The sequence below is a fragment of the Pseudophryne corroboree genome, chromosome 1 (genome assembly GCF_028390025.1).
Source record: "Pseudophryne corroboree isolate aPseCor3 chromosome 1, aPseCor3.hap2, whole genome shotgun sequence".
In the NCBI taxonomy this organism is placed as follows: Eukaryota; Metazoa; Chordata; class Amphibia; order Anura; family Myobatrachidae; genus Pseudophryne; species Pseudophryne corroboree.
Window position 1 is genome coordinate 176431222 of NC_086444.1, and position 14557 is coordinate 176445778.

General features: G+C 45.7%; 1 protein-coding gene across 3 annotated transcripts in view; it reads left to right on the top strand.

The window, feature by feature from the left end:
* RASGRF2 (Ras protein specific guanine nucleotide releasing factor 2) overlaps positions 1-14557 on the top strand; it is a 664746-nt gene that overhangs the window by 492162 nt on the left and 158027 nt on the right. For all 3 annotated transcript variants that reach the window (XM_063963919.1, XM_063963920.1, XM_063963921.1), the window contains exons 12-15: positions 4973-5109; positions 7751-7833; positions 11095-11343; positions 14087-14460. In XM_063963919.1, the coding sequence (XP_063819989.1) occupies positions 4973-5109; positions 7751-7833; positions 11095-11343; positions 14087-14460 (843 nt within the window). The remainder of the gene's footprint in view (positions 1-4972; positions 5110-7750; positions 7834-11094; positions 11344-14086; positions 14461-14557) is intronic.

The window sequence follows — 14557 nt, forward strand, 5'->3', positions numbered from 1 at the left end:
GTGAACCCTTTCACAGTTAAGGCCCGTACACACAGAGGGTTGTGTGCTGAGTGATGTAGCACACATCTCCGCCCCCGCTCAGCGCGATGTGTGCTGAGCGAGGGGGAGGGGGGGTGGCGCTCACTTCACACAGCAGTGAAGTGAGCGATCTACTAGATTGTGCCAATCTAGTACCGGCGATAGCGACGCGCGGGGGCGTGCATCACTATCGCTATGGGGCATACACACGGAGAGATCCGTGCCTGATTTCTAAGCAGTTAAGCACGGATCTCTCCATGTGTATCCCCCTGTAGACCTGCTCACGGTCAAATAACATTACAAAATTCTGTATGTCTTCATCTCAAGACTACAAGTTACCAGCCTAACCTGAGCACACTAGCTTTAAAAAAGGAAAGACAGGGTAAGCACTAACATTTTTCAGTACCCATTTGTTAGTTTTGGAAATGTTTGTATATGATGTACTGTAATATCTGGCACCTAAACGGAAAATGTTGACTACCAATGGCCCGAGAGATGGTTCATTTAAATGCAACAGGCATTTCTGCATTTTCTGATCATTTGGCCACCAGGGGCAGTGTTTCAGTCTCCTCTGGGCAGCTGTAGAGCCAAGAGTTGCTTTGGAGCTGATTCTGAGTTGGATGCAGTCGCGTCCATGTCAGTGGCTTTTGCCGATCTCACGTCTGCAGATTTATGCAAATGCCGTTACAAAGCCCCTCCCTGGTGTATATCAGTGCATTAACATGTGCAGGGACTGAGACACCCAATTGCAGCATCCGTAGATGCTGTTATACCAAATGGTGTGTCTTTAGAAGACCTTTATGTGCCTCTCCCCATTTTGTAGCGATTCAGAATCAGGATTTTTATGTGCCTCTTTCCATGTTGTAACAATTCAAAATCGGGACCTCTATGTGCTTCTCCCCATGTTGTAGCGATTCAGAATCAGGCCCTCTATGTGCCTCTCTCCATGTTGTAACGATTCAGAATCAGGAACTCTGTGCCTCTGCCCATGTAGCGATTCAGAATCAGGCTTTTTAAGTGCCTCTTTCCATGTTGTAACGATTCAGAATCAGGCCCTCTATGTGCCTCTCTCCATGTTGTAACGATTCAGAATCAGGAACTCTGTGCCTCTGCCCATGTAGCGATTCAGAATCAGGCTTTTTATGTGCCTCTTTCCATGTTGTAACGATTCAGAATCAGGCCCTCTGTGTACCTCTCCCCATGTTGTAGCGGTTCAGAATCAGGCCCTCTATGTGCCTCTCTCCATGTTGTAACAATTCAGAATCAGGAACTCTATGTGCCTCTGCCCGTTTTGTAGCGATTCAGAATCAGGCCCTTTATGTGCCACTCCCCATGTTGTAGCGATTCCGAATCAGGCCCCCTCTATATGCCTCTTCCCATGTTGTAGTGATACAGAAATAGGCCCTTTATGTGCCTCTCTCCATGTTGTAACAATTCAGAATCAGACCCTTTATGTGCCTCTCCCTATGTTATAGCGATTCAAAATCAGGGCCTTTAGGTGCCTCTCTCCATGTTGTAGTCATATTTTTCTCCCTAAGATTTTAGTGCTTTCTTTTGTTATTTATGCACCTCTCACTAACTATTTGTGAGGAAGAAGGTGTCTATTAAATGGTTACTCAGCCTGTTTTCCATAAGTTCTTAGTGCAAAGAGTGTTTCACATATAGATGGTTCCTGCATAGTTGTGAGGGGTGGTCTTCAGTTTGCCGGCTGTCGGGATCCCTGCGCACAGTTTACTGGCGCCGGAATCCCGACAGCCGGCATACCGCCACTTTTTCTCCGTCTTGGGGGTCCACGACCCCCCTGGAGGGAGCATAGATAGCTTGGCGCGCGTAGCCCCGCAAGGGGCTCATTTGCGCTCGCCGCGCTGTCGGTATGCCGGCGGACAGGATTCCGGCGCCGGTATGTTGGTCGCCGGGAGCGCGGCTGCCGGCATACAATACTACACCTGTTGTGAGGGGGGAGAGACCATTTCTCCAGCAGTCACCTCAAGTAATTTTCAATGTCTTTGCCTTGAGCTTGTAGCCCTTAACAATTTTTCATAAGTAATATAATAATATTACAGTACTGTAGCCCAGCATTAGTCCGACATTGAACTTGATCAGATCTTTATCACTTTAATAAATTCTGCCCTTTCTCAATGCCATTATTCTTCTCAGCTTTTTACATAAAGCGGAACATATTTGAATTATAATATGAAGCAGTCGGATGTTGTGTCTATACCAGTAGAACACCCAAACACCAACCCCTGTCCTAAATATATTGCTTATTGTGTTAGAGCTGGATTTGTATGAGCTCTGTAATTTGGGAGGATTGTACTCTCTTATGTACAACAAATGTATTGCACTCACCTTTCCTTGAAATGCCGGTACCTCAGAGGGAACATAAGTTTCATTTGGATGACCAAATGCGCCATGTCTGGCAATTATACATTGCTTCCTTAGATGGATGCTATATCATACCCCTAATATCATACATTTGGGAAATTGGGTTGTTTCACTTTGGGATGTAAGGGGTCATTAAGATCTGATCGCTGCTGTGCGTTTTTGCACAGCGGGCGATCAGGACCTGACTGCACATGGGTATGCACCGCAATGTGCAGGCGCGTCGGACAGCTACAACAGGCATCGCCGGTCAGCGACGGGATGGTGTGAAGGATCCATTTGCACGGGTGTTCACAAGGTGATTGACAGGAAGTGGCCGTTTGTGGGTGGCAACTGACCGTTTACAGGGAGTGTCCGGAAAAACGCAGGCGTGTCCAAGCGTTTTGAGGGAGGGTGTCTGACGTCGGCTCCGGCCGATAGAAGGATTCAATCGCACTGGAGGAGTAAGTCCTGGGCTGCGCAGAGACTGCACAAACTGATTTTTAGCAGCTCTGCTAACACATAGGAATGTACACTTGCACAGAGAAAATACACTCCCCCTGTAGGCGGCGACTATCTGATCGCAGGACAGCAAGAAACGCAGCCCAGCTATCAGATCTGAATTACCCCCGTAGTTCCGTAAATTTATGGGCTTAATGGGGACAGTTGAAGTTTGCTACATTATGGGTCCTACACACCTCCCCTGGCACAAGCTAGAATAGTTCCTGCAGTTCCTACTGTTTCATCTTTAATAACATTGAATCTGCTGTCTGTAAATTGGAACTAATGGGCCCTACAGCTGCCCGACGGCGGATACGGGCGACCTGGCGGCCGGGGGGCAGTGACGGGGGGAGTGAAGTTTTTTCACTCCCCCCGTCACTCGGCTCCAAAGCACTGCAGGCAAATATGGCCGATATCGTCCATATTGGCCTGCAAGCACAAGCGACGGGCACCAGCGATGAACGAGCGCGGGGCCGCGCATCATTCATCGCTGGAGCCTCCACACTGAAAGATATGAACGCTATCTAGTTCATTAATGAACGGGATCGTTCATATCTTTTAGTATTCTCGCCCAGTGTGTAGGGCCCATAAGTTGCTGCACCTTTCATTGTGTTTAACACTCTACTTAGGAGATGTGGTCTGAAAATCAACAGTCAAAATGTGGATGCTATTGTTTTAGTTCATTATGTTGATGGGTTCATAATGTCATTGTTTAACGTGTCGACAGTGACAAAATGTCGACATATTAAAAATGTCAACATTATGAAATTATGGTAGACTGCAGTTAGGGTTAGGCTAGGATAGACCTGGCGACATTATGACTGTTGACATTCATAATTTCGAGTTAATGAGCAGGTCAGATTACAACCGATTCGACATAGCGAATGTCGGCCTGTCAAATGTTGACTTACTGAACATGTTGACATTCAGGCCATGTCGACATTACTGTGTTGATAATGTTGACATTCTGAATATTGACATGTCATACCATATCGCTCCTTAGCACTAATGCAAGCAGAAGGCGATATACAGCCTTTTACATGGTTCTTCTACCGGATTCAGTATGCTTTACTGGCGGACGTGATGCCGGCTGTCCATATCCCGACAGCGGCATCCCAGGTGCCAGAATGCCGGCAGCAGGGCGAGCGTTAATAGTCCCCTTGCGGGCTCGCTGAGCTCACCACGCTGCGGGCTCGGTGGTTCACTGCGCTCACCACAGGATATATTTCCACTCCATGGGTGTTGTGGACACCCACGAGTGGGAATAGCCCTGCTGCAACGGGATTCCGGCTGGTGGCATTGCCGGATGTCGGGATTACGGCATTGTTATTCTGACCACTGGGATCCCGACAGTCGGAAAATTGACTGCATCACCTTCTACCCATAGGGGGTCATTCCGAGTTGATCGCACGCTGTCGATTTTCGCAGTGCAGCGATCAGGTAATAAATGGCAAAACTGTGTATGCACCGCAATGCGCACATGCGTCGTACGGGTACAGACAGCATCGTTGCTGTGCAATGCTTCTAGCGACAAATCCATTCTCACAGCCGATCGCAAGGAGATTGACAGTAAGAGGGCGTTTATGGGTGTCAACTGACCGTTTTCTGGGAGTGGTAGGGAAAACGCAGGCGTGTCCAGGCGGTTGCAGGGCGGGTATCTGATGTCAATTCCGGGACCACCGTCGCTGGAATCATCGCACAGGATAAGTAACTACAGGGCTGGTCTTGTTTTGCACAAAATGCGGCTTCCTGTGTGACTGAAAAGCATTGCTAGACCCTGTGTAAAACTACATCGTTCATTGTAATAGTACGCCGCGCATTGCGCTGCATACGCATGCGTAGAAATGCTGTTTTTTTGCCTCATCGTTGCACAGCGAACGAATGCAGCTAGCGAACAACTCCGAATGACCACCCATATCCCCATACTAATAATAACATCAAAGTTATATTGTGGTTCCCAAAACCCTACTGCAAGAACATCTACATATTATAAAGCTGAGTGTGATATTTTTAAACTATTGTTTTTTATTTGTGCTTCCTTGTAATTTAGGTTATTTCCTGTGAGTTGTAATGATAGTTTTACTCTCTCAAGCAAAGGGGTCTGGATATGTGTTCGGTCACCTGGATTTTAAGATTGTGGTGGAATCCGTAGATGCTACACCTTTCACTGTGGTTCTGTTGGCTCCTTCGCGTCAAGAAAAAGCAGCTTGGACCAGTGATATCAGTCAGGTAATTATCATAATCTATTCAGTTCAACTAATTGACCTGGCAAATAAAGAATGGTGATTGGATTGAAATCCTTCAATACACTGAAATGGATTAAATACTTCATTTATACTCCGTAGTATTAAGCGTGCTCCAGTACAAGTCATATGCAACCAAATAACTGTCCACAAAATTGTTTTTGTTAAGTGCTGTCACGTCAGTGCCAAAAAATGCCACAATGGTAATAAAGTGTGGACGGACACATTTTTTAATGTGCCGTTTTAAGCATTTCATTTATACTTTTATCTATAAACTAAGGTTTTATATTAGGCAATTACTTAGTATTGATTGCATGGCTTATTATTATTATTACTATTATTTTTGTTTTTTATTAGAGAAAACATCAAATATATGTCTGTCTTTTTAAAGTAAAACAAAAAGTAGTCTATTGTTTGCATTATCGACAAAACCACCAATGTTTTTGAAACTATAACGTTAGCTGCAGCCCATAGATGTTTGTATATTGGAGGTCATGCCGAGTTGATCGCACGTTTTAACTTTTTGCTGCTCGTGCAATCAACTAGACGCCGCCTATGGAAGAGTGTATTTTAGCATAGCAGGGCTGCGATCGCTTGTGCAGCCCTGCTATGCTAAAAAAAGTTTTGTGCAGAAGTAGACTAGCCCTACAGTTACTTACCCTGTACGATCGATCCAGCGATGAAGGTCCCAGATTTGACGTCAGACATCCGCCCTTCAAACGCCTGGACACGCCTGCGTTCGGATCTCCATGCCCGGAAAACGGTGAGTAGACGCCTCGGAACGCTCCCCACCGTCAATCTTCTTGCGATCGCTCTAGCGATCACTTTTTTCTTTATTCTGGTCGCTGCTGTTGCCAGGTAAAGACGCGTGTGCGCAATGCAGCCGCCGCGCATGTGCAGTTCCGACCCGTTCGATGAATCGCTGCGTGCGAACGGTTCGGAATGACCCCCATTGCCCACAAGCAGTGCAGAGCCAGATTGCACAGATCTGGTAGTACTGTCTCGGAATAGAAGGGACACAAAGCATTTTTAGTTTGACAGTAAAAGTGCACACATGGTGATGAGGGTCATTGTCCTACCTAAATAAGCTCTTGTCACATATTAGGGCAGTGGGCCTAATTCATATTTTGTATGCAGTGGCCAATGTTCACGCATTGGAGCGATTATCAGCAGACTGCACATGTGTCGCGATCGCAGCCCGCACACGCCAAGGGACCTTTTGCGATCACATATACAGTGAGGACTTAGCTGCACAGTGAGTGACAGGAAGGGGCTGTTTGGGGGGTTTTATGGGGAGTGGCGGCAAAAGCACAGGCGTGTTACGGTTGTTTTCGGGGTGTACATCTGCATTCAGCTGTGATCATCACTACTGCTGCGACCAGTCTGCGTAGCCATTGGTCAACCCTTAGACCTGATTTTCCTCGTCTTTGCATGTGGGCTGCAAATGTGTACGCAGCTACCATCGCTTCGGTGGGCATCTCTTTCCGTTTAACGGCAGCAGCTTCACTTGCTAACGTTTGCAATTCCGTAGGCAAATAAACCGCACTTGCGATTAAACATGTATACAAACATGAATTAGGCCCGGTATCCCGATGACATTTCATACATAAAAAGCTAAGAATGCAGTGGGTTTTTTTTTAACTTACTGTGACTTGCCCTGGCTATCATTATAACTCCATTCATAGACACAATGCATTCTGCAGAGCAAGTAGCTGTCACTCAGTTTTTGGGGTAAATGTAAGAGGGTCTGAGTTGCCGGAGGTCCGTGATTTCATCCGAGAATGGCTGTATTTTTAAAGTGGCAATCATTTACAAGGCAAAACCAGCCTGATTTTGCCTTGCAAATGATTGCTGCTTTAGAAATAATAACGCTGTTACTTTTAACCCTTTGTCTGCTTAGTTAGAGAAGCACCACCCTCCTAAAATTGCAACCTGCGGGCAAAGGAATGAGAGTATTCTGGGCATACATAGTTAAACACTCCAGTTATTGTATATGTGTTACTCAGCTCAAGATTACACATCATTATATATATATATATAATTAAAAATAGTGTCTATATTTTCACTTGGGTGTTTTTATCAAATGCGAGGAAAATATAAATCGGCGAAGAATCCCATACCTGCATCCAAGCTCGCAACTGATTTTTAATATATTCGGGATTTACAATTCACATCAGTTATGCCCTAGAATAACTGCAAGCCACAGTGTCCGGTAATAGAAGAGTCATGAAAGCTCTGTAATTCCCCTTGCCAGCGATAAGGTTTTTATTTCTCCTCTCATCTTCCCATGCAGGGTATTCCAGCTATTGTAGAAGGATGGTCCAACTCCCATCTCTCCAAAACATATAAGATAGGAAAAAGTACCTTGCAGATAAGGAAGTTAGTAAGAGGAGAAGAGAAAAGTGCATGTCACATCAGGATAACAAGGGGAAATCACGGTGGTTGTCAAATAAAGTTATTGGGCCCAATTAATTGCCTTGTTAGAATAAGTTGGCTAATAAGCTCCTTGGTTTCCGATGGACAGAAAAGTTGGTTTATACTGTATGTTCTTCACATATTGATTGACCGCACATATAAAGTTTTGATTGTAAGCCATTGGACTAACTTTCTATTTCTTTTTTTTACAGTGTATTGAGAATATTCGGTGCAATGGCTTGATGAGCAATGTTTTTGAGGAGAACTCTAAAGTTAAAGTCCCACACATGATTAGGTAAGAAACTAAACCCAATTAAGATTTGTTCACAAGTGGGGTGAACTAGCGAGAGGGAAAATCCTGTAGTTAAGTACCAGTAGTAAATGTATTAGTGACTGGGCTACCAAGCTACCAATCTAGGAGAATTTCATCCTAGCAACATTTTATAAGAGGTATGCTTGTTATTATGATACAGATATTTAGCAGCCAGATGACCTGTCACCATTGGTGGTATTGTTCTTCCAAATGATGACGTTGGGAATAAAATATTGCAAGTAAACTTTCTATCGGCCGATGCCGGACTGCATGACATCATTACACGATAACCTTACCAACTAAATATCAACTAACTTAACTTATCTAGAAATAACTACACAGACCACTGAAATACCATTAAAATCTGTCAACCGTTATTTATTTATAATAATAGAACTAAGTATAGTGGCAATAAGAAAGAACGGCCAGATCATCAGTGACATTACGATTTATTGCCGCTACGAATATTCACGACATGACTTTATCTCATTGGCTACGCCAATAAATGCTGAGTCTCCAACTCTCTCTCCAATGCATCTTAATAGGGACGGCCAGACAGTCAAGCCCAGTGACCCCCGGTAAGGAGGGCAAGAGTATACAAAGTATTGGGCAAAGAGTGCCCCTCCAAACAGTAGCACAATAGCCAATGTAACTGCTGTTCTTTCCCGCCACACACCTGCCCAGCAGGATCTAACCCATTGTAAAACGGTAACAGAAGCTGAGTCCCTGGACAGAGGTGACCTAGCCGCCCAATAAACAATTGAGTGGCCCAAGATCCATATAGGGCGCAAGTCGAGTGACACTCCTGAAAACAAACAAATACAATAGGTTAATAATGTAACTCAAACGCAACCGAACTAATCGACAACGTACGGGAAGGGTGGACCAGGGGAGGGAAGAGAAGGGGAACGACCTGTCCCGAAGTGAAAACCTGAAAAACCTGCCACGGAAGGCACAAGCCAATAGCACCCCCCGGGTTCTCAGGAGAAAAGCAGGGCAAAATCCAACGGGACCCTCACCGATCAAACGGTGACGAGTGGCCAAAAAGGTCTACAGGTCGAGTCCAGTCGAGGAAAAATAAGAAGACAGGGAAACAAGACAGAGCCAAGGCTACCCTCGCAGATGACACAGAAAATTCCATGCGGCCAAAGCGCAGGCACCTCCACCCCGACTCGACCGCCCGCCCTCCCTCCCGTTGCCCCGTGAGTGGACTGAATATGGAACAAAACTCAAAACAAGAAAAAGATGAATGCGTAAAATTTAACTTTAGCCAAACCAATGGTAAAGGCCGGCCCGAAACAGGAAACATTATCTGACCTTTATAGGCACTGGATTTCCAGGGACCAAGCGATTTAATCTCAGCCTCTGAGAAACCCAGTGACACAGCTGTTGTCGCAGGCCCAATGTGAAAGGAATGCATGCCATATATTGATGGCGACAATCCCAACGCAAGGAGGCACTTCCTAAAAACCCACCGGAATTAGTAAACTGTCAACGGGGACCCATCGAGGTGCATGAGCCACGCTCCGCCACAACGAGGCCTCGAGCCACAGTACACATGGGCCAATGTTACAGGGCAGATGCTGGTGTTAGGGCAGGCAGGTAAGGCAACCCAACGCCCGTGCCCCAGCTGATCTGTCTTAGACCACCTTGGTTTGCATACGAATGTGTCCGCCAGCAGCACCTGGGACTTAAGCAACGGTGAGACTGCTGACTTGGAGGGTACCATCAACTCGCTGATCCGAAAGGCTCCGTGAAAACCCATCGTAAAGGCGAGCCGGAAAAGCAACACCTCGTGATGAGATCCGCAAACGGATGGTAATACATCCATTAAACTACCCAGCATTGTAACCGATATAGGACGCCTGCTATCCCCTGAGACTGGAGCATCACGTCCCCAGCCCCGCAGAAAACAACTCACTAAAAAACTTTTAGTGAAATCATGTCTACCATGCAAACACAGAAAAAAGGAGATTCCTGCAAGCATCTGCCCGACAACAGCGCGCGACTTCCCAGCAACATACAGACGCCAGATAAAGTCCAACAGTAAACTAAAATAAGGCTTATCTTCGTTCCGTCTGTGCGCAATAAATACCTCCCAGCGTACTGGAGCCACCGACTGTCTTGCCAAAGCAGTTATTACTGCCATATAACCTGACAGCCAATGCGCGAAACCTATCCCACTGTCGCCTAGAAAGCGCGTCGGCAATGCCATTGTCTACTCCTGGGACGTGCCGCACAACGAAGTGTACATTTAAGACACAAGCAGCACAAGACCAAGTGAAGCAACAACCGAAGAACTGGAAGCGAGGATGATCGCTGCCTGTTGATCGCCTGGCCCACACCCAGATTGTCACACCAGAAGACCACGTGCCAGTCTCTGACTCGCTCACCCCACAGCTCCAAAGCAACTACAATGGGAAAAAGTTCCAGCAACAAAAGGTTTTGGGTCAAGCCCAACCGGAACCATGAATTAATGAACGAGATTCCATTTATATCTTTCAGTGTGGAGGCACAAGCGATGAACGATGCACGGCCCCGCGCTCGTTCATCGCTGGTGCCCCGTCGGCTGTGCATGCAGGCCAATATGGACGATCTCGTCCATATTTGCCTGCACTTCTATGGAGCCGGGTGACGGGGGGGAGTGAAGGAACTTCACTCCCCCCGTCACTGCCTCCCCGCCCCCGGGTCGCCCGTCGGCCGTATCTGCCGTTGGGCAGCTCGGCGGCGGATCGTTAAATGTGTAGGGCCCTTTAGCCTTCAAACAGGCATATATCATTTACTTCCAACTCTGCATGGACCACAGTTCCTTTCACACGCTCTCACTTTGACTTTGTGTACATTAGAACGCTGCATTTCCCCTCCTGATTAGTCAGTGTAGATGCAATTAATATGCATTTGACTCTGCCGGTATTTACATATGCTCAGCTCCAGAGCGTGTGCACTGCAGAAGCATGTAAGATACGCTCCGCAGTCAGGGTGTATGTCAGCTCTGCATTAGCTCCGCCGTCTGTACGTTATATGACCCTTTCAGTAAAATGATCTTTGGGCAGGGAACACTTCATTCTTATTAATGGTACTGTACGGTGACTTGTATTCATTGCCGTATCTGCCACTTGGCTGAGAGATCAGGCTTTCAGTACATGTATATTTCTCGTTGTCTGCTGTGGTAAAAGCATAATTTATCATCTTTTCCTTCACATCTATTTATGTGACAGGCATTTTGTGTTATTGATATTTCAGATCTGATGCCAGACTGCACAAAGATGATGTAGATATATGCTTCAGCAAAACCCTGAACTCCTGCAAAGTACCGCAGATCCGCTATGCCAGCGTGGAGCGTCTCTTGGAGAGGCTGACTGACCTGCGCTTCCTCAGCATTGATTTTCTCAACACCTTCCTGCATACTTACAGGATATTTACCACGGCCTTTGTAGTGCTGGATAAACTGGCTGATATTTACAAGAGACCTTTCACATCCATTCCAGTCAGGTAACGCTTACAGTTCGTACACAGTATGGCTCATTTTATCATTCATTCAGTGATTTACTTTATTTCATTCATTACTGGTATGAATATTTGGAGGCAGTGTGAAGAGTCAGAGTGGGATAATGAAGGACACCACAGTAAATACAAATATAAGAGACAATGTGCTGTTTTTCATGTAGCACACACATTTTATAAGAATGCATCATATCCTACTGTGGTTTGCATGAAGGTCATTTTTTTGCTACAAAACAGGAAGCAGGACAGGAATGACTACTGTCATTTTTCTGTCACGGCATTATGGGCTCATTCCTGTACCTGTATCACATTGTACTGGGTCTTACTGTGACTGGGTGGGGGGGTGCGGGGGATTTACCTAAGCAAATGCTTATCACAATAGCAGTAGTATATAGTACCATTTTATTAGAGCTGCTGCCACAACATTCAGTATTAGGAACTGAATGTAGGAGCAGCATCTTCTTCTATCATGTTTGATGTGTGTATGGAATTGAGTGCTCAATCAGTGCACCATACCAAGCAGACCAGAGAGCAGCTGCCAGCAAGAAGAGACAGGCATCATAACGTGAGTTAGGAGAATGTTTACTTACTTATGTTCTGTAACAGGAGGCTTGCTAGAATGTGCTCTGCTACAAAAATTCCACCAGCAACCGACTCCAGGCTTGTGCAGAAACAACAAATACCTATTATTCAGGTTGCTCCAAACACAAAGATATACATAAAACAAAGATTACTGTCTCTAGTATAAACAACCAGGGAGGTTAGGTCCTGCCTCACTCCCTTTTACTTAATAAGGAACCCTTCAGGCCCCGGCATCCTGACACTAGTCTTCCGGATCCCACTGTCCCTAGCAGACCTATCATCTGGGCACTAACTGCTGTCAGGAGCCCTGACTCATGGGAGAGACTCTGCTTTAAACCCAGCAGCCAGGTGCTGGCTGATGAAGCAGCTTCTTGGGCTAAGAAGCCTATAAGACCTGGTCTGGGCCAAATGGATGGGAACCCGGTCCAGCCACATTTCCCACCTGCCCCCAGGACCCTGTGAGTAGCTTCCAGGTGGTAAAGTACCTCTCCTGCCACAGTTCCTTATATGAGATAAATATGTTTGATACAGAAAGTTATTTTTGTAGACTCTCTCCCCTACCACCTATACTATAGACTGTCTGTCATGTTAATTATTACTGTCTTACATACTCAAGCCAGTGTATAAGGAGACCAACTAATATACATGTTTAGTGCCGGTGTTAGATTCTTCTGCCACTTGCCCAGACTCGCAGACTTGCACCAATACTCCTCAGAGCAAGGGACTTGTATTTTGGAATGGTGCCCACTTTTGGAAAAAAAAAGCATTCAGAGCCGCCACATCTAAGGGCTGTGATTGCCTGCCCTGTATATGTCTGAGGTATTACATACACGGCACTATCTGAAATGCAGACTTTAACTTGTTCAGTTTTCATTATCTCCCCTTCATGGGCTGGCTACACTTGCTTTCTATTTGAACCTCCCCATCTAGAAATCTTGCATTTGCCCCTGGTTTACATAGTACCCTGCCCTACAGCCTTACCCAGACATGTAGTTTACATGCCTAAATAAGATTTATTGCTTTCTCCACAAATTAGTAGTATCTCTCAATACAGCCACCTGTCAATAACAAGTTATACGTTCCTGTCCCACTGTTAGGGATGTCCATCTGTGTGCAGAAGATCATGGGAGATACTACTATGAAGCTATGAGTGGCCATTGATGGTAACAAATTATGCTATGGTAGACCATCAATGGCCATCCCTGTTCGCACTGATTGGCCTGCAGGCCAATCACTGCCTGGGGGCGGGGCTTAGAGGGTGTTGGGGCAGTGTTATGCTCAGTGTCCATGCACTGGTAGAAAAAAACTATCCAACGCTCCTATACCATTTGCTTCTCCCCATCGATGGCAAAAACATTTAATATCGGACATGAACCATGATTTTGAATCAACGCTGTTCTATGGCCATCCCTATCCACTGTATAGAGATAGTTGGTTAATGATTTACTAATATTAGAGAGCAAAAAGTAAAAGTTCAGTTTTGCATGGAAATAGGAGGTAAGTTACACAAGAAAATACCAGTTGCATACTTTCCTCTGATTCTCGGAGCCACTGGGATGAGCAGTGCTGGTTACAGATCTGCTCAGGCAGGATTTTTTTAGATTGCTATCAGTTTCAAACCAATGCCCACCCCAGCAGGAGTGAACATTCGACTTTGGGATTTTCTATGCACCGCAGAACCTTTCACATTGGGGTAGTGCAGGTAAGGGAAATTCAAATCCACCCAAATGTAAGTTTTAGTTTCAGGTGAAAACATAATTTAAATATACTATATAGACCAGAGGTTCTCAAACACGATGCTCAAGGCACCCCAGTGGTCCAGGATTTAAGTTTATGCATGCTTAGTCACAGGTGATTTAATTAGCACCTCAATCAATTTGATTTAACCATCTGTGCTGAGCCAACTATGCCTAAAACCTGGACCGTTGGGGGTTGCCTTGAGGACTGTGTTGGAGAACCTCTGCTGTAGACCAACATCGGCTTGGGGATTCTCTGATATTGCAGTTGGCTAGTCCTTGCCTAGCTGCATCCACTTCTAAAACCTCTTTTACTTACTGTTTTTAAATTGCTCCAGTAATCCGTACAAAACAAAATGCAGGTCACACAGGATATATATCGATGAACATTTAATTATTTCTTGGATCTTTAGGTCTCTCGAATTGTTTTTTGCTTCAAGCCAAAATCTGAGTGATGGGAAATCACCACATCTCTGCCGCAAGTTTTCCTCTCCACCCCCATTGTCTCTGTCCAGGACATCGTCACCCGTTAGAGCTAGAAAATTGTCTCTGAACTCCCCATTTAACTCAAGGATAGGAGCTTTAGACTTGTCCACATCATCCAGTGCAAGCAGCCCAACGTCCATATTCAGCCCAGCCACCTCACCGCCTCCTTCCACCAGTAAAGTACCTCTGGATCTCAGCAAAGGACTCTCTTCACCAGAGCAAAGTCCAGGAGCCACTGATGAAAATTCAGAAAATCCACGCATTGACCTGTGTAACAAGCTACGACGGAGCATTCGTAGAGGTAAGTGCAGCTGTCACCTGAACACATAGCTCACTTATACGATCAGATCAGGTGCATGTGACTCATTAATTAATAAGCAAGTATGCGTATTTCCCGG